The sequence below is a fragment of the Cydia amplana genome, chromosome 26 (genome assembly GCF_948474715.1).
Source record: "Cydia amplana chromosome 26, ilCydAmpl1.1, whole genome shotgun sequence".
Classification (NCBI taxonomy): Eukaryota; Metazoa; Arthropoda; class Insecta; order Lepidoptera; family Tortricidae; genus Cydia; species Cydia amplana.
In genome coordinates this window covers 332,904-358,327 of record NC_086094.1, presented here as the reverse complement: position 1 = coordinate 358,327, position 25,424 = coordinate 332,904, and the positions used below count along the sequence as shown (strand labels likewise).

General features: G+C 43.0%; 4 protein-coding genes and 1 long non-coding RNA gene across 5 annotated transcripts; 2 read left to right on the top strand and 3 right to left on the bottom strand.

Moving 5' to 3' along the window:
* Positions 1-516: 516 nt before the first annotated feature.
* LOC134659979 (zinc finger protein 771-like) lies at positions 517-972 on the bottom strand. Its single transcript, XM_063515677.1, has one exon. The coding sequence runs from the start codon at positions 970-972 to the stop codon at positions 517-519; it is 456 nt and encodes a 151-aa protein (XP_063371747.1).
* Positions 973-1,054: 82 nt separating this feature from the next.
* On the bottom strand, positions 1,055-5,599 carry LOC134659978 (zinc finger protein 585B-like). Its single transcript, XM_063515676.1, has 6 exons — positions 5,450-5,599; positions 4,453-4,586; positions 3,678-3,752; positions 2,556-2,685; positions 1,680-1,772; positions 1,055-1,282 (listed from the first exon to the last, which is right to left on the bottom strand). Exons 1-6 carry the CDS (start codon positions 5,564-5,566, stop codon positions 1,055-1,057), a joined length of 777 nt encoding a protein of 258 aa, XP_063371746.1. The 5' UTR covers positions 5,567-5,599.
* On the bottom strand, positions 5,599-8,796 carry LOC134659977 (uncharacterized). Its single transcript, XM_063515675.1, has 5 exons — positions 8,642-8,796; positions 7,556-7,690; positions 6,669-6,989; positions 6,469-6,594; positions 5,599-5,775 (listed from the first exon to the last, which is right to left on the bottom strand). The coding sequence occupies exons 1-5, from the start codon at positions 8,768-8,770 to the stop codon at positions 5,599-5,601; spliced, it is 888 nt and encodes a 295-aa protein (XP_063371745.1). The 5' UTR covers positions 8,771-8,796.
* Positions 8,797-10,785: 1,989 nt separating this feature from the next.
* On the top strand, positions 10,786-20,366 carry LOC134659976 (zinc finger protein 652-like). The gene is made up of 11 exons (XM_063515674.1): positions 10,786-11,031; positions 13,681-13,815; positions 14,502-14,624; positions 14,741-14,957; positions 15,480-15,623; positions 16,146-16,289; positions 16,812-16,955; positions 17,478-17,593; positions 18,863-18,994; positions 19,624-19,752; positions 20,226-20,366. Exons 1-11 carry the CDS (start codon positions 10,897-10,899, stop codon positions 20,364-20,366), a joined length of 1,560 nt encoding a protein of 519 aa, XP_063371744.1. The 5' UTR covers positions 10,786-10,896.
* A 1,406-nt stretch (positions 20,367-21,772) lies between these two features.
* LOC134660119 (uncharacterized) lies at positions 21,773-24,649 on the top strand. Its single transcript, XR_010097843.1, has 3 exons — positions 21,773-21,883; positions 23,423-23,497; positions 24,497-24,649. It is a non-coding gene; the product is annotated as an uncharacterized LOC134660119 (long non-coding RNA).
* The last annotated feature ends 775 nt before the right edge of the window (positions 24,650-25,424 follow it).

Genomic DNA, 25,424 nt, shown 5'->3' with positions numbered 1-25,424 from the left:
CATGTTGTCCTTCTTGGCGAACCGCAGCGGGCAGCCGGGACACGCGTGCGGCCGGTCGCCCGTGTGTGACAGACAGACAGACAGACTCACCACTCGGTGGTGTTTCTCCATGTTGTCCTTCTTGGCGAACCGCAGCGGGCAGCCGGGACACGCGTGCGGGCGGTCGCCGTGTGTGACAGACAGACAGACAGACTCACCACTCGGTGGTGTTTCTCCATGTTGTCCTTCTTGGCGAACCGCAGCGGGCAGCCGGGACACGCGTGCGGCCGGTCGCCCGTGTGTGACAGACAGACAGACAGACTCACCACTCGGTGGTGTTTCTCCATGTTGTCCTTCTTGGCGAACCGCAGCGGGCAGCCGGGACACGCGTGCGGGCGGTCGCCGTGTGTGACAGACAGACAGACAGACTCACCACTCGGTGGTGTTTCTCCATGTTGTCCTTCTTGGCGAACCGCAGCGGGCAGCCGGGACACGCGTGCGGCCGGTCGCCCGTGTGTGACAGACAGACAGACAGACTCACCACTCGGTGGTGTTTCTCCATGTTGTCCTTCTTGGCGAACCGCAGCGGGCAGCCGGGACACGCGTGCGGGCGGTCGCCGTGTGTGACAGACAGACAGACAGACTCACCACTCGGTGGTGTTTCTCCATGTTGTCCTTCTTGGCGAACCGCAGCGGGCAGCCGGGACACGCGTGCGGCCGGTCGCCCGTGTGTGACAGACAGACAGACAGACTCACCACTCGGTGGTGTTTCTCCATGTTGTCCTTCTTGGCGAACCGCAGCGGGCAGCCGGGACACGCGTGCGGCCGGTCGCCCGTGTGTGACAGACAGACAGACAGACTCACCACTCGGTGGTGTTTCTCCATGTTGTCCTTCTTGGCGAACCGCAGCGGGCAGCCGGGACACGCGTGCGGCCGGTCGCCCGTGTGTGACAGACAGACAGACAGACTCACCACTCGGTGGTGTTTCTCCATGTTGTCCTTCTTGGCGAACCGCAGCGGGCAGCCGGGACACGCGTGCGGCCGGTCGCCGTGTGTGACAGACAGACAGACAGACTCACCACTCGGTGGTGTTTCTCCATGTTGTCCTTCTTGGCGAACCGCAGCGGGCAGCCGGGACACGCGTGCGGCCGGTCGCCGTGTGTGACAGACAGACAGACAGACTCACCACTCGGTGGTGTTTCTCCATGTTGTCCTTCTTGGCGAACCGCAGCGGGCAGCCGGGACACGCGTGCGGCCGGTCGCCCGTGTGCGCTCGCAGATGCACAGCCAGGATTGACAGCGACTGGCAAAATATATAAATTGTGTCAAAAATAATAATATAGTTAGTCTTACGTACATCGATAAAATACATATAGACGAAGTTCTTAGTAAATTTAACTTTTAAAAAAACCGGCCAAGTGCGAGTCGGACTCGCGCACGGAGGGTTCCGCACCATCAACAAAAAATAGAGCAAAAAAATCGTGTTTGTTGTATGGGAGCCCCCCTTTATTTCATTTTATTTTTAGTATTTGTTGTTATAGCGGCAACAGAGATACATCATTTGTGAAAACTGTCTAGATATCGCGGTTCATGAGATACAGCCTGGTGACAGACGGACGGACGGACAGCGAAGTCTTAGTAATAGGGTCCCGCTTTTTACCCTTTGGGTACGGAACCCTAAAAATGTTGTGAAGACTCACCGTACAGTTCTTCCCGCAGACCTCGCAGATGAACCCCTTTTTCGCGACGATCGTCGGCGCCGCTACCTCTTGCACCTTCAAGTTCTTGTTGCACTATACACAGTGAAACTAATTTTAATAAAATCATAAAATAATTAATAGTAGTTTATGCAACCGTTGTTTAAGAGAGGTCAAAAAAGGCGAGTGGCGTGAGTAACAATTTGAGGCGAAGCCGAAAATTGACAATAAAGACGCCACGAGTATTTTTTGACTCAGTTAAACAACGTTGCATACTAGTAGTTTATGTGACTGTTACATAATGAGAGGCATTAAAATACGAGTGTGGGTTTAAGAAACGAACGTTAGTAAGTTTCTTAATAGGATCACACGAGTGTTTTAATGCCTAATTATGTACAGTTACATACACTACTTTATCTAAACACATACTTAAAACGAATAAAAAGATAAACTGTACGTCAAATGCCGGTGAATGAAAACTTTTTTCACGCATGTCACGCATCCGTAGTTTTTTTTAAATTCCTAGACAAAAGAATGAAGTCCCTATTCTCATGTCACTCGAGATCAAATTACGTGCGATTTATATTAAAAAAACATTGACGTTTCGTATCGATAACTGTTTTAATATCTATGGATACTAGAATAGACACCCACTTGAGTTTTGACTGCTGTTCCAAATTTAAACTCATAACCTTACAAAAATCTATAACGTTATGTACATTAAAGTACAAATTTTCCTACTGCCACAGATAAGAAAGTTCACATAGTAAAATTGGTTGTAAAAAAACTTGTCATTTCCTACGGTTTCTGAACGCATTATAGAGCACTAATGACATGTGTGTAGATAAAAGTAATAAATGAATGGTGCTCGTATGGTACCTTTTTGATCTGGTGCAGCTTGAGCCCGGGCGGGCCCTTAAAGGACTCGCCACACAACTCGCACGTGCTAGAGGTGGGTTCAGACGTCGCGTGGTTCATACGCACGTGCGTGTAGAATGTCGACTTCTTCCTAGAAAAACATAAAACATTAGCGAAGGTTTAACAATGTCACTACATAGTATAAAACTAAGGCGCTTCCCGCTGTCTGTCCATATGTATGCTTAGATCTTTAAAACTACGCAACGGATTTTGATGAGGTTTTTTTTAATAGATAGAGTGATTCAAGAGGAAGGTTTATGTATAATTTTTTAACCCGTGCGAAGCCGGGGCGGGGCGGTAAAACTGGTAAAAATAAATGTCTCAGGTGAGACTCGAACTCATCACTGTACTGTAGGATACCAGGCCGCTTTACCAACTAAGCTACCAAGAGATATCCGTTGACAGCGAATGTTTTCATTTTCACCATATCCTTCAAATGCGTCTAGTTCGAGTATCGCCCGAAACAGTGATTTTTTTTACTTTTTCTTTATTTTTAAGCATTATGGTTTCGTCTTTCACGAAATTGTGTCTATGGCACCTGTAGGCCTAGCACATAATTGGCGCGACAGTATCTCGCGAGATAGACTACCCGTCTTTTTCTAATTGTATTAATTAAAAAGGGACGGGTAGTGTATTTTGCGGGCGAGATACTTTCGCGCCAATCATGTGCTAGCCCGGTTGGTTTTTTACACCCATTCCAGTGAAAAAATTCAGTCCGTGTGTGGTGAACTTTAGAGAGGACAAGGGGCAACACTAAAATTATTAATAAAAACCGGCCAAGTGCGAGTCGGACTCGCGCACGGAGGGTTCCGCACCATCAACAAAAAATAGAGCAAAAAAATCGTGTTTGTTGTATGGGAGCCCCCCTTAACTATTTATTTTATTTTATTTTTAGTATTTGTTGTTATAACGGCAACAGAGATACATCATTTGTGAGAATTTCAACTGTCTAGCTATCGCGGTTCATGAGATACAGCCTGGTGACAGACGGACGGACAGCGAAGTCTTAGTAATAGGGTCCCGTTTTTTACCCTTTGGGTACGGAACCCTAAAAACAAGCTTTAAAAAAGTGTATGTTCTTACTTGAAAGTGCGCGCACAGTGGCCGCACTCCCACGTCTTGCCGGCGTGGTACTCCGCGTGCAGCAGCGCCTCGTGTCTGAAATACAGCTCGACTGTCATTTCTACCATTTTCCTCGTATCTACCATTTTTCTCGTTTCTACTATACATTTACTTTGTTTCTACTATACATTTAGTTTGTTTCTACTATACATTCAGTTTGTTTCTACTATACATTCAGTGTGTTTCTTTTTTTACCAAAATTAAATAAGTAACTATATGAAAGAAAACGAACCAAACAGAGCTTTGAAAAATTGCGTTTTTAAAAGAGACAAAAATAAATTAAGTGAGACATTTATGTTATTTTTTTTTACCGTTTCTACTTTAGTAGTAATAGTAGTAGTAAAACACTTTATTGTACAAAACGACACATAAAACATGAAAAACCACACATTATTTGTACTTTTTTAGTTTTCCATAATTTCTACTATTAATCTAATTTCTACCAATAACATTTTAGCAAATCAAAATGTCAAAATGATTGGTATGAACCGTATGAACACACACATCACTATTTGAGTTCATGCGTCTCTTCTCTATGAGGTTACGTAAGTTGTTGGGCCACTTGAGGCACTAGTTCGGGCCTGGCACATACAGTCAGCAGCAGAAGTTGCTAAGCGGACGCGGCGTTCAAAATGATCTTGACGTAACTTTATTGTTAAGAGAATAAGAGCGTCAAGGTAATTTTGAACCCCGCCCGCTTAGCAACTTCTGCTGCTGACTGTACAACATACATTACCTCCCTTTAACGACGCGTTGGCACTGCTTGCACACGTATTTGAGTTGGTGCGTCTCTATTAAGTGTGTTCGAAGGTTGTTCGGCCACTTGAACCGGCAGCCGCACCACCGGCACTCGTTCGGTCCTGACACCGCCTGACATGCAAAATTAAACATAAATAGATGTAAGAATTTGAATATACATTTCCAATTCGTGAAGTTTAGATTTTAAGAGTTTGTATAGGAAGGTGAAATTCGGCCGAGCTTGCTGGGGACTCTTAAGAGAATTATAATATACTAGCGACCCGCCCCGGTTTCGCACGGGTTAACAAATTATACATAAACCTTTCTCTCGAATCACACTATCTACTAAAAAAACCGCATCAAAATCCGTTGCATAGTTTTAAAGATCTAAGCATAGATAGGGACAGACAGACAGTGGGAAGCGACTTTGTTTTATACATGTAGTGATTCCAGATCTTATAAATCAGGGAATTAACATGATAATTTATAATATATCTATATCAATATTAGAGTCAAGCGCTGGTGGCCTAGCGGTAAGAGCGTGCGACTTGCAATCCGGAGGTCGCGGGTTCGAACCCCGGCTCGTACCAATGAGTTTTTCGGAACTTATGTACGAAATATCATTTGATATTTACCAGTCGCTTTTCGGTGAAGGAAAACATCGTGAGGAAACCGGACTAATCCCAATACGGGCCTAGTTTACCCTCTGGGTTGGAAGGTCAGATGGCAGTCGCTTTCGTAAAACTACGTCCACGCCAATTACTGGGATTAGTTGCCAAGCGGACCCCAGGCTCCCATGAGCCGTGGCAAAATGCCGGGACAACGCGAGGAAGATGATGATCAATATTAGAGTCAAAAGTAAAAACCAACATTGCGTGGCACCATCAACAAGCACCGGGTATACAAATGCACAATAATTTTTTCAATACTTGTTTTACTATTTATTTTAGTTTTTTTCGCCTCTTGCCTGTAGACGACACAATAACAAGACTCACCGGATCGTGCACTTTCAGATGGTTCTCATAGGTGAATGCGGATAGGAACCCCTTGCAGCATCTCTCGCAGCGCATCAGCGCGTTCCTGTAGCTGTCCGCGTGTCGGCGCGCCGCCATCTCGGCCGCCTGCTCTTCTTCTGATAATCGTATCACCTGACAATAACAAAACTCACCGGATCGTGGACCTTCAGATGGTTCTCATAGGTAAAAGCGGACAGGAACCCCTTGCAGCATCGCTCGCAGCGCATCAGCGCGTTCCTGTAGCTGTCTGCGTGTCGCCGCGCCGCCATCTCGGCCGCCTGCTCCTCTTCTGATAATCGTATCACCTGACAATACAATACAATAATCCTTTATTTCAGACAATAAAGTAAATTTATTTATTTTTCTACAGTTCTTGCATATTTTATTCCTGTCTGTGTGCCACTTATTGGCAAAAGGCCTCCTCCAACCTTCTCCATTCCTCTCTATCCTTGGCAACTCTTGTCCATGTGCTTCCTGCTATGGCTTTGATGTCGTCCACCCGTCTTCTAAATGGTCTACCTCTTTTCCTTTTCTTATGTCTTGTGAATAACAACAACAACCTGACAATAACAACACATCAATTGCCATCGATATAAGATATAGGGAATTACCTATGTATTTAACATAATGCCAACCGGAGAAACGGTCGTCTACCGCCCACAATCCTCTTCAACAAGAGATTTACAGGTATTTGTAGACGTTATTAAGGTGCAGTGAGTTCAGGTCCTCCTCCGTATGAAGCTCGCTGAGTAGTGGGTACTGCCCGCGTTATGATAGCATTGTTATTTTTAACAAAATGAAATTACTCAAACAAACTCCTATGAAATTATGACGTATAACACTTGCACTGCGTGTGCTATCAAAATCGTTGCATACTTATCTTGGTCTAACTCTAGTTATTAGCAACCACATTATGATCTACAAAAAGTGTTATGATTTTTCATAAAACCTGTTCGCTGAACCCACGGCACCTTAAGTTGTGCGAAACACGAGCTCACCTGTATGTTATACTTCTCCTCGAACTTGATATAATCCTCGTCGCACATGAAATATCTCTTAAAACCTTTCTTCTTCCTCACCGGCTTCTTTTTCACCACCCATTCCACTTCCGGCTTCGCTTTTACCTTGAAATTAATATAATTTACTTACTACACTTTATTTAAAATATATTGTGTAAAGGGAAAATCACAAAACTTACCTTAACAACTTTCTTTCTCTCATTCTTAATTCTTTTCCTCTTCTCTTTCTTAACGTCTTCTGTCCTACTACTTTCTACTATCACATCCGTTTCTACTATTTTTATTTCCTCTATGCTTCTACCATTATCTACCACTGTCGTTTCTACCATATTTGTATTTTCTACTAAATCTACGTCACTTTTGTCGTCATGGTCACTGACTGAGTCCTGAAAGTAGCCAGTTGCAGGGTATTCTGTATGTGTGGGGTAGTCGGCTATGTGAGTCTTGTCGTCGATACGAAGCGATGTGCGGTCGATAGCACGGATGGTATCGGTGGTAATCTGTAAAAGAAGATAGAATAGAACCTTACTATAAAGGCCTCCTCAAAGTTGCGCGTGTGCACAAATTGCGCGTGTGTGACATAAATTTATTTGCCACTGACCAATCGTCTCGTTTATATTGCGTTTATTTATGCCTCGGTTACATCAAGTTTAATAATTAAGATCTACAATTTAACCTACACTACAATACATATCTCTAATAAAACAAGCAACAACGGTTGCACTCCGGGAGTGCCGATAGAAGTGAAAACTCGCCTCACTATGTTACCGACGCCCAGTAACACGATACATACGTTTAGCGGAGATATTCTATTTGTTTATTATATATTATTATCATTCTCAAATAAGATCACACTTTTTCATTGACATGTTTATTTACATACTGCCATGACAACGTCAAATTATTTGAACATAGGCAACATATTTATCTCGTCAAATAACAACACTGCATGTACAGTCGCCAAACCTATAAGCTTAGCACCCCAGCATATTATATTAATGTATGCGGGAGAGCTAAGCGAATAGTTTTGTTGACTACATGTGGCACGGCACATACAGTGACTTACATAATGCTGTTGCAGTAACAGCCGCCGCAGCACGTCGACAGCCGCGCGGGCGCGCGCGCGCAGCTCCGCGCTGCGCCGCAATGCCGTGCGGCACGAACCGCACACGCGGTCGGGCAGCCCGTCACCCAACGACACCTGTCGCATGAAATATAATGTGCCTACGATGAGGCTTTCTCGTACAGCACACATAAACATTGATTCAAGATTCCAACATTATTTACAGTGAAACCTGGATAAGTGAGACTTCAAGGGATGAGTAGATTTGTCTCACTTATTCCACTTATCCAGGCTCTCAGTTAGCCAGGTACAAATAAATTTCTGTCTCATGTACAGAGGGTCCCATTAATAGTGGTGAGAATACAGGATATATTTCAGTTATAAGGTAAAATAATCTTTGTCCCTAAATATTTTAAGTCTGTTTAAATATTCTTTGAATTTATTTTGAATGATTCTCCAAACCAAAGGATAGATTTTTTTTAAATTTAATTTTTTTATTTATTTGTGATACTTATCAAGATTTCAGCTTTAGTTTCGATAGTTTTAACTACATAAAGTAACTAAATGAAACTTGAAGTTGTTTAGACACAATTAAGCAACTGCGAAATTTGTGTATAGACTAAGAGTTAGTAAGAATACGGAAATTGATCAATAAAGTCCAAGTTCGAGAGGTCATAGATTGACGTTATCTCAGATACAGAGGTCAATTCCTATAAAATTCTAAAAAACAATTTCGAGGTCCCACTTAACCAGGTTTCACTGTATTTACTACATTGAAATCTTAACTTCATCATGATTAAAATATAACACTCACAATGAATCCCAGTGTTTCATTATATTCATGTAGTCCTTATGTACAGGATTTTACATGCATGAACTAGTCCGTATCAGCCATTATTAAGTGTTTGATAAATGATACCTACTCTTAAACTTAATTATCTAGGTATAAATTATTTGTTCTTATTGCAAACATTGTCATGTCCCACTTGGATTTAGACCTTAACTGAATATATATTTTAAGTAATTCTCTTTCGTTAAAAACCGCTGTGTAGACATCAATATAACTCGATTGAATATAAATTTACTTACAGGAGTACCCAGAATATCGGCAAATGAGTCTTCCAGTTTACTCTCAATAATTCCGAAGAGTTTCAAGTCTGTGGCCAGGCAAATGCGACACGCCAGTAACTCGTCTGCTTCTAATTTAATAGCAGTCATTTTGCGTGATTAATCGCAGTTTTATCTCATGAATCTCATGATTTAAATACATTTGAGATCGCAACAACAATTTGATCAGTGTTGCCAGAGCGCTTCCAGCTTATGTACGTTCGTACGTCAAAAAAGGTACGATTTGGGTAAAAAAAGTACGAAATTATTTTTTTTTGAAAAATTTCTTACAGAAACAATTTTTACATTCAGGGAGCCTACCGCGAAAACCGAAATTCGCAAATAGCAGCGATCTTTCTCTTTTACTCCAATGAAGGCGTAATTAGCATCAGCGTTTGCCTACATTTGCTATATATTTTTTTGCAATAAAGAAAAGAACTAAGTATTTTAAAGTAGGTACAAAATACAACTCATTTGTTTTAAAATTTAGCTGGTCAAGCAAATCTTGTCAGTAAAAAAAGGCGCGAAAATCAAATTTTCTATGGGTATATCCCTTCGCGTCTACATTTTTCAAATTTGCCGCCTTTTTTAGGGTTCCGTAGCCAAATGGCAAAAAACGGAACCCTTATGGATTCGTCATGTCTGTCTGTCCGTCCGTATGTCACAGCAACTTTTTTCCGAAACTATAAGAACTATACTGTTGAAACTTGGTACGTAGATGTATTCTATGAACTGCATTAAGATTTTCACACAAAAATAGAAAAAACAACACATTTTGTGGGTTCCCCATACTTAGAACTGAAACTCAAAAATTTACTTCCAACGTGGTAAAATCTGTGTCCCTCTCCCCCCCCCCCCCCCCCTGTAACTTTGGTTTGAACGAGATCTAGTAAGTAGTTTTTCTTTTGGGGTTCCCCATACTTAGAACTGAAAATAAAAGAAAAATTTTTCATCAAACCCATACGTGTGGGGTATCTATGGATAGGTCTTCAAAAATGATATTGAGGTTTTTAATATCATTTTTTTCTAAACTGAATAGTTTGCGCGAGAGACACTTCCAAAGTGGTAAAATGTGTCCCCCCCCCCATCCCCCCTGTAACTTCTAAAATAAGAGAATGATAAAACAAAAAAAAATATATGATGTACATTACCATTGTCCACCGAACATTGGTTTGAACGAGATCTAGTAAGTAGTTTTTTTTTAATACGTCATAAATCCCCTAAATACGGAACCCTTCATGGGCGAGTCCGACTCGCACTTGGCCGCTTTTCTACTGACTACATCTGCTTGACCAAGTATAAATTGATATAAATGGCCGACCGTCGATCGAATTTCGACCTAGTGAGTATTATATATTCTTTGATTTTGACTATCTGAGTTTTGTTAAGACACAACTGCCGACTGCAACTACTATTTGTAAGTACGTACGTAAGTACGTGGTACTTTTTTACCTTGGCTATTATATTCAGATTAGAAATTTTGCCCTGAATGAACCAACATACCAAAAAAAAAAAAAGAAAAACAATCGTACTTCAAAAGGTACGGATTTAGTACGATGTACGCTGCGTACTAAAAAGGTACGGAAGGGTAAAAAATAGTACGCAAAACCGTACTAAAAGGTACGATCTGGCAACACTGAATTTGATCAAGATTTTGACAGATGAGTCTGACACATAGAGTATATTGAATAATAAGCGCCACGAGACGCGAGTCCACCGCTTACACTCGCGTTCGGCTTGTCATTCGGTTATAAACCTTATGCCGTGCCGTTAGTGTTTAAATTATATTAGCTCGACGAGCTTGCGAGCCACGAGACGAGCCGCGAGCCCACCGCTTACACTCGCGTCTCGTGGCGCGGCTCGCGGCTCGTCTCGTGGCTTGCGCGAGAGTCTAAATGGACTATTATCTGCCTAGTAGAAAGGACCCTAATGTTACCGTGCTTTGTAATTTTTTACCTTGGCAACATTACACGTTCAATCAGATCAGATGCTAATTTTATTAATTGTAGAGCATTAGTAAGTGACGTATATAAAATTTAGAATTAGACCCTATTTGTTGATCATAAAGTTTATTTTACAAAAAGCTAATATACTTTATTTTATAAGAAGTTTATGCAACACAACTTCTGACATGTCACTCTATCTATAACTGTGTTTACATATCGATTTTACGTATTACACAGATTTTACAACAATAATCACACAAAATCCGTTCTAAATGCGGTAGCCGGCTCAAAATGTTGAAAAGCTTGAAGCAGGAAAGTGCGGAGGAGCTGCTAGCTTGCCGCATATGTCTCGCGACGGACACTCATTTGTATGGGATTTTGGAGCACCGATTGGAAAATGCTTTCATTGATATTACAGGCACTACCGTGAGTTCAAATGATAAATTATACAAGCTTATAGATCATATGCTTGTGTTTTATATTATAATAGGTTCTAATGCAGAGTTTTAGTTGTTAATTACGGAATTGTCAGTTTAATATTTCTATATTGCTAGCGTTTTTCGGATATGTTTCTTGTAGTTCTAGTATCTAGTTTTAACGATTAAAGTCGCTAACGCACCTGATTAACATTAAAAGTACATTTAAAACATTATTTACGTATGTGTTATGGTTAAAAGCCGCTCAGATACAACATTTTCTACATCAGGAAGGAGCATATAGGAATTAACTATCTGGGAGTATATAAATGATAATCCGGAATACTTAATTAGAACGTGTATTTCTCAGTACACAGCCGGGGAACAACTGAGGAGCAAGTCGCGCGGCGGGCATTCCGTATAGCGCGGGGAAATGCTGACCACGTAATCTGTCCCTATAGTCGTCCCTCCCCAAAAAACAAAAAAAAATTACAAATTTTTTAAGAAAACTTAATAATAAACAAATTACATAATATTGTTATGCTTCAGTAAGAACCATTTGTAATTACACATTAAACGGATCTACATATTTTGTATTTTATTGTGTCTGTTACCTTCACTATTTTAAATCAAACAAACTTTAAATCAAATCAAATGTGCTATGAAAACAATATCGCGCAGTTACTAGGTACTTGAAATCAGAGCGATAACAGGACACAATGTAACTTGAGTACAATGCTGAACTTAAGGTTGAAATTATGAATGCACAATAGGTAGTCACTTAAGTAATACCATGGTAATACATAAACACGTCACGATATCTAAATATAGATATTATCCGACCTACAATAAAAAATGAGTAGCTTATTTTACCACGTTAAACAATTTGCACTGCACTTAGACTTTCAAATAAATCTGTTGTGGCACTTGTGGCTGGCTTGGAGTCGCCTGAACTCCAGAAGACAGCTGTTGGTCCTTCGTCAGGACCTGAACTCTCTTGGTGAACCATTTATTCATCCTTTGTTTACAACGACTGTAGAAGTAGCACAGTAAAAATATCATCAAAACAATAATTATTGCCAATAACACGAAACTGAACGTGTTTATCTGGGTAGCGAGTCCGGAAACGTTAATAGATGCTTCTGCCGTAACGGTATTAAATTTATCCATATTTTCTGAGTCTTTCTTGGTACTGTAATTTCCCATGATTAGGTATTAAATGTTTCACTGTTTCGAGTGGAGTGCCAATTGTTTCTTAAAATTACATATTTATAAAACACATGTAACCTACATAAAGTGTTGTCACAATTAATACTTATTTGCAAAATTAAAATAATAGTTGCTATATATTAAGTTTACTCATCGCAAAATCTGACCGACTTCTTAACTGTCCGACCACTGCGCGTAACATAGGGCGCAACGCTATGCATAGGCGGAGCGATTCCGCTATCAGCTTGTGGCGTACTTGGTACAGTTAAGTTTTGTGATGAGTTCACTTTTTCGTTAAGTAAGTATGCAGGCTTTAGCCTGTCAATTGACATATTTACCTCACGCTCATCTAATTGAATTTTAAAAACCTTATCATTTCTTTTCAGAACTTTGAATGGCCCTTCGTAAGGCGTCTGTAATGAGGATTTTACTATTCTACGTACAAACACATAATCACAGGTTTTAAGATCAGGACTTACAAAGAATTTATCGTCTCTATTATGAGAGAATGGTCTTGGTTTTAATTTACGTATCGATTCCTTAATTTTATCTAACATAGTATATGGTTCTGTTATATTTTTATCAACATTACAATAAAATTCAGCAGGTAAACGAATGGAACAGCCATAAACTAATTGAGCTGCACTCACGCCTGTATCTAATCTAGGTACAGAACGTAAACCTAGTAAAACTGTGCTTAATTCTGTAACCCATGAAGTACTATTTATACGTGCCTTTAACGCAGATTTCAAAGTACGGTGAAATCTCTCAATAGCCGAGTTACTCATAGGATGATATGGCGTAGTTCTAATCCTCTCCGTGCCTGTATATTTCATTAGTTGTCTGAAAAGATTGCTTTCGAATTGCTTACCTTGATCACTGGTTAAAGTAACTGGACATCCGAATCGCACAATCCAGCCATCGTAAATAGTTTGTGCTACTATTTCTGCCGATATGTTTTGCAATGGAAACGCCTCCGGCCATCCTGTAGCTCTATCTATAATGGTAAGGCAATATCTGTAACTTAATAAGAGCCAACCACAGTAGAAACAATCAGTTTTAGCAATGTCTTATTTGAAAGCAAGATTTCTAGCAGTAGTTCTAAGACATGTTCATTCATTCATCCATTTCAATGAGCTGGGTTTTAAATTTATTGTAAGATCTGAATGATATAGACTGTAATGATGGGACCCAAGTAAGTAGTGAAACACAGGAGTGCCGAGTAAATACTGTAATTTATTGATTAAAAACTGGTATTTATATAAACATAGGGAATTTAGGTTACACGTGTTGAGGTGGGGAGACTTACACGTGGATGGTGTCCAGTATCATGACCTAAATTCCCTTCCTTATGTGGAGGAGAGTCATATTACATGCCTCTCCTTATATGTATTACAAGAATAATATATCAAGTTACTTATACCTACATTCCAATGTAATGTTTTTCTAGCTGTCGGCATGGGACGGCTACCCGCAGCACATCTGCGTGGCGTGCCGCGCGCTGCTGCGCCGCGCGAGCGACCTGCGCGCCCGCTCCCGCCGCGCGCAGCGGGCACTCAAGAGGATCCTCATGCTACAACATACTGTTAGTCTTTTTAGGGTTCCGTACCCAAAGGGTAAAAAACGGGACCCTATTACTAAGACTTCGCTGTCCGTCCGTCCGTCCGTCTGTCACCAGGCTGTTTCTCATGAACCGCGCTAGCAAGACAGTTGAAATTTTCACAAATGATGTATCTCTTGCCGCTATAACAACAAATACTAAAAATAAAATAATATAAATATTTAAGGGGAGCTCCCATACAACAAACACGATTTTTTTGCTCTATTTTTTGTTGATGGTGCGGAACCCTCCGTGCGCGAGTCCGACTACAAACATAGTTAACTACATACATACATAGGTACATTGCAAGTTAAATAAAAGCTTGTAAAAACAGTTTAAGGCACAGTATGTATAACTTACTCTATGTTTTACGAAAGGCGCTAGTGCTGCGCTCTGGCGGCCAAACATTGCAGTAATACTCCCTGTTTGTCTAATGTAGTGGTTCCTAACCTTTTCAGTCCGGTTACCCCTATGACTAACTAGGGAACCTGATTTTACCCCTCCTCCCAATGGTAATAAAAAAATAAAACGTGTACGTTTGTTGTATTGTTATATTAGGTTAGCTTATTACCCCCGTAAAATACCAGGTTTACCCCTACGGGGGTAATTACCCCCAGGTTAGGAACCACTGGTCTAATGTCCTACTCGGAATATGTCCTATAATCTTTCAGATAACGACAGACTACATTCGTACAGTGGACCGTATAGCTGAGGGCCTAAGTCTGCCTCTCTCCATCTCTGTCTGTCCTGAGCCTGTACTCTTCCAACATGATGACAACGACGATCTTATAAAAGTAAGTGACTCGAGATTTAAAGTTCTCTATTAATCTTCTGTTGCTTTATTTCATGCACGGTGTAAAATAATTTATTTTAAATAAAGTCAAATACCCTATATGGTGTATTGTTACAGGAGGAGATCCCCCTTCTCTCCCCCTCCCCGCTCCCGTCCCTCCCCTCCCTCCCCTCCCCCAAAGACATCATAGTGAAGGACGAGCTGGCTTGCGAGTACGAGTCCAACGACGACGTCGCTCTCAGCGAGCTGCAGGAGAGACCCGGGGAGCACAAGGGGAAGAGGAAAAAGGTTATGAGGAAGTCGAAGGTTAGTCGTCTCTCTCTGGTCGTCTATAGTTAGAGTGAGACGGAGGGAAATAAGAAGAAAAGAAAGGGGAGTGGTGTTCGATGGATTGGAAGGCCTATCATATCATAACGCTACTTCTTTCGCGGTTGTATGGTTTCATATGACGCGAATTTTGTACAAAACTACGATAGTAAGTTGTGAAGTTAGCGAAGGTGAGTGGCGTCTCTCTCTATTCCTCTCACCGTCTCGTGACTCTCTTTCATAGTAAAGGGCGAGTTGCCTTGAGAGTATGAGTTTTGTAAATGTGAGAGGTGTGTCTTTCTGACTTTCTAGTTGTCTCTCTCTGACTAGCTAGAGTGCGACAGAGATAGAGGACAGAGACACTTGTATAGTTTGACATGGCTCACATTCTGTACAAATCTAGGGAGAGGAAAGTTGTAAAAATCTAAGGTAAACCGTAAATGACGTCTCTATCTAACTATCCCTCTGTCTCTGCCTCTCTGCGCGCTACCTGCAACAACTGTGTATAGTGTGAGTGGGAAAGACGTATGTCTCCCTCTCTCTCTCATAGTGAAGGACGAGCTGGCTTGCGAGTACGAGTCCAACGACGACGTCGCTCTCAGCGAGCTGCAGGAGAGACCCGGGGAGCACAAGGGGAAGAGGAAAAAGGTTATGAGGAAGTCGAAGGTTAGTCGTCTCTCTCTGGTCGTCTACAGTTAGAGTGAGACGGAGGGAAATAAGAAGAAAAGAAAGGGGAGTGGTGTTCGATGGATTGGAAGGCCTATCATATCATAACGCTACTTCTTTCGCGGTTGTATGGTTTCATATGACGCGAATTTTGTACAAAACTACGATAGTAAGTTGTGAAGTTAGCGAAGGTGAGTGGCGTCTCTCTCTATTCCTCTCACCGTCTCGTGACTCTCTTTCATAGTAAAGGGCGAGTTGCCTTGAGAGTATGAGTTTTGTAAATGTGAGAGGTGTGTCTTTCTGACTTTCTAGTTGTCTCTCTCTGACTAGCTAGAGTGCGACAGAGATAGAGGACAGAGACACTTGTATAGTTTGACATGGCTCACATTCTGTACAAATCTAGGGAGAGGAAAGTTGTAAAAATCTAAGGTAAACCGTAAATGACGTCTCTATCTAACTATCCCTCTGTCTCTGCCTCTCTGCGCGCTACCTGCAACAACTGTGTATAGTGTGAGTGGGAAAGACGTATGTCTCCCTTTCTTTCTCATAGTGAAGGACGAGCTGGCTTGCGAGTACGAGTCCAACGACGACGTCGCTCTCAGCGAGCTGCAGGAGAGACCCGGGGAGCACAAGGGGAAGAGGAAAAAGGTTATGAGGAAATCGAAGGTGAGTCGTCTCTCTCTGGTCGTCTATAGTTAGAGTGAGACGGAGGGAAATAAGAAGAAAAGAAAGGGGAGTGGTGTTCGATGGATTGGAAGGCCTATCATATCATAACGCTACTTCTATTGCGGTTGTATGGTTTTATATGACGCGAATTTTGTACAAAACTACGATAGTAAGTTGTGAAGTTAGCGAAGGTGAGTGGCGTCTCTCTCTATTCCTCTCACCGTCTCATGACTCTTTTTCATAGTAAAGGACGAGTTGCCTTGAGAGTATGAGTTTTGCAAATGTGAGACGTGTGTCTTTCTGACTTTCTAGTTGTCTCTCTCTGACTAGCTAGAGTGCGATAGGGATAGAGGACATAGACACTTGTATGGTTTGACATGGCTCACATTCTGTACAAATCTAGGGAGAGGAAAGTTGTAAAAATCTAAGGTAAACCGTAAATGACGTCTCTATCTAACTATCCCTCTGTCTCTGCCTCTCTGCGCGCTACCTGCAACAACTGTGTATAGTGTGAGTGGGAAAGACGTATGTCTCCCTCTCTTTCTCATAGTGAAGGACGAGCTGGCTTGCGAGTACGAGTCCAACGACGACGTCGCTCTCAGCGAGCTGCAGGAGAGACCCGGGGAGCACAAGGGGAAGAGGAAAAAGGTTATGAGGAAATCGAAGGTGAGTCGTCTCTCTCTGGTCGTCTATAGTTAGAGTGAGACGGAGGGAAATAAGAAGAAAAGAAAGGGGAGTGGTGTTCGATGGATTGGAAGGCCTATCATATCATAACGCTACTTCTTTCGCGGTTGTATGGTTTCATATGACGCGAATTTTGTACAAAACTACGATAGTAAGTTGTGAAGTTAGCGAAGGTGAGTGGCGTCTCTCTCTATTCCTCTCATCGTCTCGTGACTCTCTTTCATAGTAAAGGACGAGTTGCCTTGAGGTTATGAGTTTAGTAAATGTGAGAGGTATGTCTTTCTGACTTTCTAGTTGTCTCTCTCTGACTAGCTAGAGTGCGATAGAGATAGAGGACATAGACACTTGTATGGTTTGACATGGCTCACATTCTGTACAAATCTAGGGAGAGGAAAGTTGTAAAAATCTAAGGTAAACCGTAAATGACGTCTCTATCTAACTATCCCTCTGTCTCTGCCTCTCTGCGCGCTACCTGCAACAACTGTGTATAGTGTGAGTGGGAAAGACGTATGTCTCCCTCTCTTTCTCATAGTGAAGGACGAGCTGGCTTGCGAGTACGAGTCCAACGATGACGTCGCTCTCAGCGAGCTGCAGGAGAGACCCGGGGAGCACAAGGGGAAGAGGAAAAAGGTTATGAGGAAATCGAAGGTAAGTCGTCTCTCTCTGGTCGTCTATAGTTAGAGTGAGACGGAGGGAAATAAGAAGAAAATCGAAGGGGAGTGGTGTTCGGTGGATTGGAAGGGCTATCATAACGCTACTTCTTTCGCAGTTATATGGTTTTATCTGGCCCCTGTACAGATGTGGTGCATAATTGTTTTCCATCGTATTTTCTCGGAAACGATCGTATTTGTCATGCTACTTCAGTCAATGTTCGTTTTTTTGTACAGAGACTGACAGAAATAGCAAGACAATACGATGAAAAATAAGTATGCACTACCACGAGTACCACGGTAACATAACTCTGTTTGAAATACCTACTTCTTGCGAATATTCCTCTAGTAACTCGTAATCCTAAATGAGGCTTGACCATTTTATGACTGTTTTGAGTTCTCATTTATCTGCTACACAAAGATTGTCTGGAAGATATCCCTTAGTAATAAAACCGCCTGGTGCCACCTAATACCTAATTTACATTTGTGCCATTCTCAACCAAAAGGTTACTTAATAATAAGACACTATTTCCATATAGCTTCAATTTGAAATCAACCTTATCGACAACCGACAATGTGGTTCAAAACGTCACATTTCATTTTATTTAATGGTGCAATACTAAGTTTATTTATTGGTGGTATTTATTTATTTAATCTTTATTGCACAAAAAAAAAACCTTATAGTATAAAAGGCGGACTCGGACTTAATGCCATAAGGCATTCTCTACCAGTCAACCTTAAGGCCAAGCTGAGAGATTGTGAGCGGTGTTACACTATTTACTTACTACTTACTTCTTATTAAATTGAACAACGGGACTTAATCGCGTATCTAAGTTTTAAGATTTACCTCCGACGTTTCGAGGACGGCTTTGTCCCCGTGGTCTCGGAGAAGACTGGCTTAAGTTGACATCAGCATCTTCTAACCGCGCGAGTTTTTCGAACTACCCGCACTTGGTCTTGTTTATCAGCTTGAACGTTTTGCGTTTTGCAAACTCGCGCGGTTAGAAGATGCTGATGTCAACTTAAGCCAGTCTTCTCCGAGACCACGGGGACAACGCCGTCCTCGAAACGTCGGAGGTAAATCTTAAAACTTAGATACGCGATTAAGTCCCGTTGTACAATTTAATAATGTGTAAAAATCGTGAAAGTTTAAATCAGTGTTACTACTTACTTGCCCAATCGGTTGGAAAAATGTGGGCAATCAAGATGCCATCTTTCTTATCTCGGGTATAAAATCAACAATTAATATAGGATTTTGCATCCACAGACGAAAAAAACAAAGTCTGAGAAAGTGAAGAGCAGAGAACGGAAAAAGACTGAGAAGATTCGGGATGAAGACTTCCCCGCGTTCGAGAAGGAATACAACTTCGATGTCGTCATACTGTCCAGGGAACAACAGGTGGGTACACTACGCCACAACACACAACCACTGTCACCACTGCACTACACTATATACCACAGGGCGGACACGCCATACATCAAAAATGATTTGCGTTTATATGTGTGCGCGGCACGTCTGTACACGCGTCATTGAGTTTCTGACGGAATCCTGACATGCTCTCAGTAGAGCGACTTACGCACACATTCATGTCGCGGCCAGTCGCGGGGCGAGGTAATCCGAATCGGGGCGGGGCGGTGCGTGGCCGTTCTGTATGATAATACTATTACTTATTCTGTGACTATACTACAACACACTACACAACTTACCGCACTATTCAACTCTACGCCACATTGCAATACATTACACAGCTTATTATACTCCACTACACTAGACAAGATTACACTACTGTACCTACACTAAACTACATGACACTCCACAACACTACACAACATTTCTCTACACTGCACTACACTATAATACACTACATTACACTGCACTACATTACAATTCCCTTTAAAAATACAACTAACATTTATTAAAACAGGAAGTAACGTGCGAGTCGGACTCGCCCACCGAGGGTTCCGTACTTTTTAGTATTTGTTGTCAAAGCGGCAACAAAAATACATCATCATTGTATGTATCGTCAGATTGAAGACATGGCGTCGCGGAAAGAGAAGGACAACTACATGAACTCTCAGTTCAAATGCGAGAAATGTTTCAAGGGGTTCTACACCGAGGCGACACTCGCCAACCACGACTCCAAACATCACGACGAGGTACGTTACAATACAATACAATATTATACAGCGTGGGCCGTTAGCCGCGTAAGCTGCAGACGCGGGTTCGATTCCGAGCCACCGGGGGACTTGGTCACTTCTACTTTAGTTTATGATATCTATTTAAAAAATATTTTTTTAAACTGTTTATTAATAATAAAAAAATACAAGGTTCACGGACAGACTTAGCCTAATTAAATCTACAATATAATAGATTGTTAGCTAAGTGAGATTTCAGTTTATAATTAAGGTAAATCAATAGTTTTTGGGTTTCCAAAGAAATTTAACACTTTAAACTCTCGCGTTTTGTACACATATTTAATTACACAAACGGCTACCGCGATATAATTTAATTGTTTTTACCTTTAATTCCGACGTTTCAGCTGAGTTGCACCAGCTGTGGTCACGGAAAATTCCAGAGAAATTTTCTTGAAGTTTCCGAGAACTTTTACAAGTGTTTATTATATTCCCAGACTGTGGGTCCGCACTCGTGCGAGCTCTGCCTGTGCCGGTTCCGTATCCCCGCCATCCTGCGGCGCCACCTCGCCACGCACCGGCTACGGTTCGTGTGCCAGCACTGCGGCTTCACCGCCAGGGACAGGTATTGTTACTAACATTACCGTGTATATAGTATTACTAGTGTGTCGGTCCGTGGGCCCGGTGCGAGCTCTGCCTGTGCCGGTTCCGTATCCCCGCCATCCTGCGGCGCCACCTCGCCACGCACCGGCTACGGTTCGTGTGCCAGCACTGCGGCTTCACCGCCAGGGACAGGTATTGTTACTAACATTACCGTGTATATAGTATTACTAGTGTGTCGGTCCGTGGGCCCGGTGCGAGCTCTGCCTGTGCCGGTTCCGTATCCCCGCCATCCTGCGGCGCCACCTCGCCACGCACCGGCTACGGTTCGTGTGCCAGCACTGCGGCTTCACCGCCAGGGACAGGTATTGTTACTAACATTACCGTGTATATAGTATTACTAGTGTGTCGGTCCGTGGGCCCGGTGCGAGCTCTGCCTGTGCCGGTTCCGTATCCCCGCCATCCTGCGGCGCCACCTCGCCACGCACCGGCTACGGTTCGTGTGCCAGCACTGCGGCTTCACCGCCAGGGACAGGTATTGTTACTAACATTACCGTGTATATAGTATTACTAGTGTGTCGGTCCGTGGGCCCGGTGCGAGCTCTGCCTGTGCCGGTTCCGTATCCCCGCCATCCTGCGGCGCCACCTCGCCACGCACCGGCTACGGTTCGTGTGCCAGCACTGCGGCTTCACCGCCAGGGACAGGTATTGTTACTAACATTACCGTGTATATAGTATTACTAGTGTGTCGGTCCGTGGGCCCGGTGCGAGCTCTGCCTGTGCCGGTTCCGTATCCCCGCCATCCTGCGGCGCCACCTCGCCACGCACCGGCTACGGTTCGTGTGCCAGCACTGCGGCTTCACCGCCAGGGACAGGTATTGTTACTAACATTACCGTGTATATAGTATTACTAGTGTGTCGGTCCGTGGGCCCGGTGCGAGCTCTGCCTGTGCCGGTTCCGTATCCCCGCCATCCTGCGGCGCCACCTCGCCACGCACCGGCTACGGTTCGTGTGCCAGCACTGCGGCTTCACCGCCAGGGACAGGTATTGTTACTAACATTACCGTGTATATAGTATTACTAGTGTGTCGGTCCGTGGGCCCGGTGCGAGCTCTGCCTGTGCCGGTTCCGTATCCCCGCCATCCTGCGGCGCCACCTCGCCACGCACCGGCTACGGTTCGTGTGCCAGCACTGCGGCTTCACCGCCAGGGACAGGTATTGTTACTAACATTACCGTGTATATAGTATTACTAGTGTGTCGGTCCGTGGGCCCGGTGCGAGCTCTGCCTGTGCCGGTTCCGTATCCCCGCCATCCTGCGGCGCCACCTCGCCACGCACCGGCTACGGTTCGTGTGCCAGCACTGCGGCTTCACCGCCAGGGACAGGTATTGTTACTAACATTACCGTGTATATAGTATTACTAGTGTGTCGGTCCGTGGGCCCGGTGCGAGCTCTGCCTGTGCCGGTTCCGTATCCCCGCCATCCTGCGGCGCCACCTCGCCACGCACCGGCTACGGTTCGTGTGCCAGCACTGCGGCTTCACCGCCAGGGACAGGTATTGTTACTAACATAGACCTGAGAATTACTCTATGCGAATCACTGAAACTATCGAAACTTAATTATGCTGACACAGTTGTAGGTCCCTGCCTCTTATCGTACACAAAGAAAGTGATTCAGCGAGTCCAAAATGCTTGTGCACGTTATTGTTTTATAATACCACCAAGAACTCACGTAACTCCATATCTTAACAGAAGCGACCTAATGAACATGTAATCTAGGCGCTCTCTTCACTTTGCTTGCGTACTGTTCGGGATTGTGAAGTCTCAAGCACCTCGATACCTGCATGAGAAGCTCCGGTTTTTGCAGCGCCAAAGATTATCCACTCTACTCATGTGTCCAAAACACAAAACTGCAGCATTTCGTGGCAGTTTTAAGTATACCGCCACAAAATGCTGGAACAACCTGCCACCACCTTTTAAGCAACTAACTTCTTTACAGTCTTTTAAAGTTAACTAAAAAGTTATCTTCTGTCAAAGCAAAAAGTAGTGTCAGAGCCATTTCAAAAAGCAAAGATAAGCAAAAAATAGAGTCATTTCGAATTTTTACCTACTATAACTGTTTAGACTATTTATTTATTTTATGTATTGTATTTATATATATAGTCAGCCAGACACACTTTCGCATTTATAATATTAAGTATGGATGTTACATTTTCCAGACCATGCTAGTCATACTATCATTTGATGTCAACTGCTTCGTTGCCGCTTCGTTGTGTATTATCGTAATTAATACAATTAATATAGTTATCTTAGTAGCTCTACTGTATTTAGCTGGTAGCTGCGCGCAACTACGCTCCCTACAGGTGTTCACGGAAGACCAGCGTCAGGTATAATTATTATATTATACTATATTATTATATTATACTACTCCAGTAGGACCCGTCATCATGCTGAGTGTTCACCTTTTTCAGTGTAGTGACAGTGTACAAGTTAGTTATAAGTTTTTTTTTCTTTCTTCCTGTGTATGTATTGTATAACTGTGTACCTATGCTGAAATAAATCATATTCTATTCTATAACATTGTAACATTACCGTATATATATATATAATACTATACAGGGTGGTCCCTTTAGATCAGTCAGTATGGAAAAATCTGAAACTATAAGACATACGACGATCTCTTCTTAGGAACCATGTCATCGATTTTAGTAACAAGAAAAACTGCATTCATACCTACATTAAAAAAACCCTGTACCTATACTACTACTCATATTACTAGTGTGTGTCAGTTTTTTTTTTCGGAGCGATTATATCCGAAAATATTCACTTTATCAAAAACATGTTGGTGAAGACCCCTATTCGTTTTGAAAGACCTATCCAACGATACCCCACACTTTACACCCCCACTTTACGTGTAGGGGAGGTAAAGGTAAAATATTTCATTGTACGACTTTGTCGGATTTATTCATTTACACGTCCATGCCAAATTGCAGCTTTCTCGCACTAGATCACGGAGAAAAGCCTCGGACAGACAGACAGACGGACATGGCGTTCCTAGTTGACTACGGAACCCTAAAAGCGCTTAATGTGTGCAGGTCGCACGCCATGACGCACTCTAAGGAGCACAGGGGGCTGCGCTACGAGTGCCCGTACTGCGGAGACACCTTCAAGTAAGTACTGACTACTGACGTACACACCAGGGATGTTGCGAATATCCGCATCCGCAACCGCGGAACTTCCGCATTATTTTCAACATCTGCATCTGCATCCGCATAAAATCGATGCGGAGTTTAATGCGGATGCGGATCTGGAACAGGTCGGTACAGGAACGTGTTAGCATCGGCGTAAGTGCTAGACTGCTATAGTTCGTTTTTTTAGCATTAGAAAGAACTTGAAAGAAGGTAAGAGATCTTGACATGTCTTTTAATTGAAAAACGCTTTTTAAAAATCAGTAACTATTACTTATGAAAGCAGAAGAATATAAATGATCGTATTAGATGCATAATTCTTACACATTTACCGTAACTTATTTTTAAAATGTGTTTTTCAATTAAAAGACACATCAAGATTGTTTACCTTATTTCTAATGCTAAAAAAAAACGAACTATAGGTAATTTAGTCATTAACCAAAAAAACCTATTAGAAATGAGCAGTCAAGCGTGAGTGGGACTTAATGTACGGAACCCTTGGAACGCGAGTCCGACTCGCACTTGGCCGGTTTTTTGAAATAAAAATTACTAAAATGTAATATTTGACGTTTTTTATGTACCTATCTTGACATCCGCATCCGCGGATGTGAGCCTTTAAAAATCCGCATCCGCGGATGTCAAAAAATCGGCATCCGCAACATCCCTGGTACACACCCATACAAAAAGCTCCACTCCGTCACAGTTTTTGGGGACAAAAAACAAGAGGACAAGACAAAGTTTTATATATTTATTTCAGTTAACATAATTTATAGTTATGAATTATGAACCTTCAGGTCTTTTATTGTTGTATTTTTCTTTTGTAGTACATACATCTTTTGTATTGCATTTTTGATGTGTTTATATGACTGTTTGGTTTTCTAAATCTATTTAAAAAAAAGACAACGAAAAGAATTTTGACCCAATTGTGCGCGTTGACGTCTTTGGTGGTCAAATTGTTAATATGTTGTATGTTTATTGTAGAAAGCGGTCAACGTACGGCACGCACGTCCGCATCCAGCACCCCAACCAGAACAAGTCGTGCGACGTTTGCGGAGAAACGTTCCTCGGAGCACTCGGGCTCGCGCTACACAAGAAGAAGTCACACCGACAGGTAACTCCCTCGTCGACGGTAACTCCTTCATGTGACGTGCGCGGAGAAACGTTCCTCGGAGCACTCGGGCTCGCGCTACACAAGAAGAAATCACACCGACAGGTAACTCCCTCGTCGACAGGTAACTCCTTCATGTGACGTGCGCGGAGAAACGTTCCTCGGAGCACTCGGGCTCGCGCTACACAAGAAGAAGTCACACCGACAGGTAACTCCCTCGCCGACAGGTAACTCCACATGTGACGTGTGCGGAGAAACGTTCCTCGGAGCACTCGGGCTCGCGCTACACAAGAAGAAGTCACACCGACAGGTAACTCCCTCGTCGACAGGTAATTCCACATGTGACGTGTGCGGAGAAACGTTCCTCGGAGCACTCGGGCTCGCGCTACACAAGAAGAAGTCACACCGACAGGTAACTCCCTCGTCGACAGGTAACTCCACATGTGACGTGTGCGGAGAAACGTTCCTCGGAGCACTCGGGCTCGCGCTACACAAGAAGAAGTCACACCGACAGGTAACTCCCTCGTCGACAGGTAACTCCACATGTGACGTGTGCGGACAAACGTTCCTCGGAGCACTCGGGCTCGCGCTACACAAGAAGAAGTCACACCGACAGGTAACTCCCTCAGCGACAGGTAACTCCCTCAGCGACTGGTAACTCCCTCGTCGACAGGTAACTCCCTCGTCGACTGGTAACTCCCTCGTCGACAGGTAACTCCCTCAGCGACAGGTAACTGCCTCATCGACAGGTAATTTCCTCGTGGACAGGTAATGGGTCCAGAAAATATAAAAAAAAACATG

Bases quoted from the DNA above. Each gene is read 5' to 3' on its own strand.
- LOC134659979 (XM_063515677.1), bottom strand. From the start codon at position 972: ATGGAGAAACACCACCGAGTGGTGAGTCTGTCTGTCTGTCTGTCACAC.
- LOC134659978 (XM_063515676.1), bottom strand. From the start codon at position 5,566: ATGGCGGCGCGCCGACACGCGGACAGCTACAGGAACGCGCTGATGCGC. The intron at 3,753-4,452 runs GTAATGTATGTT...GCTGTATTTCAG, and splicing joins CAACGCGTCGTTAAAGGGAG to ACACGAGGCGCTGCTGCACG. The intron at 1,283-1,679 runs GTGAGTCTTCAC...ATATTTTGCCAG, and splicing joins TCTGCGGGAAGAACTGTACG to TCGCTGTCAATCCTGGCTGT.
- LOC134659977 (XM_063515675.1), bottom strand. From the start codon at position 8,770: ATGACTGCTATTAAATTAGAAGCAGACGAGTTACTGGCGTGTCGCATT. The intron at 7,691-8,641 runs GTAAGTAAATTT...TTCATGCGACAG, and splicing joins CCGATATTCTGGGTACTCCT to GTGTCGTTGGGTGACGGGCT. The intron at 5,776-6,468 runs GTGAGCTCGTGT...TTGTATTGTCAG, and splicing joins AGGAGAAGTATAACATACAG to GTGATACGATTATCAGAAGA.
- LOC134659976 (XM_063515674.1), top strand. From the start codon at position 10,897: ATGTTGAAAAGCTTGAAGCAGGAAAGTGCGGAGGAGCTGCTAGCTTGC. The intron at 13,816-14,501 runs GTTAGTCTTTTT...ATAATCTTTCAG, and splicing joins TCCTCATGCTACAACATACT to ATAACGACAGACTACATTCG. The intron at 18,995-19,623 runs GTGGGTACACTA...ATGTATCGTCAG, and splicing joins TACTGTCCAGGGAACAACAG to ATTGAAGACATGGCGTCGCG.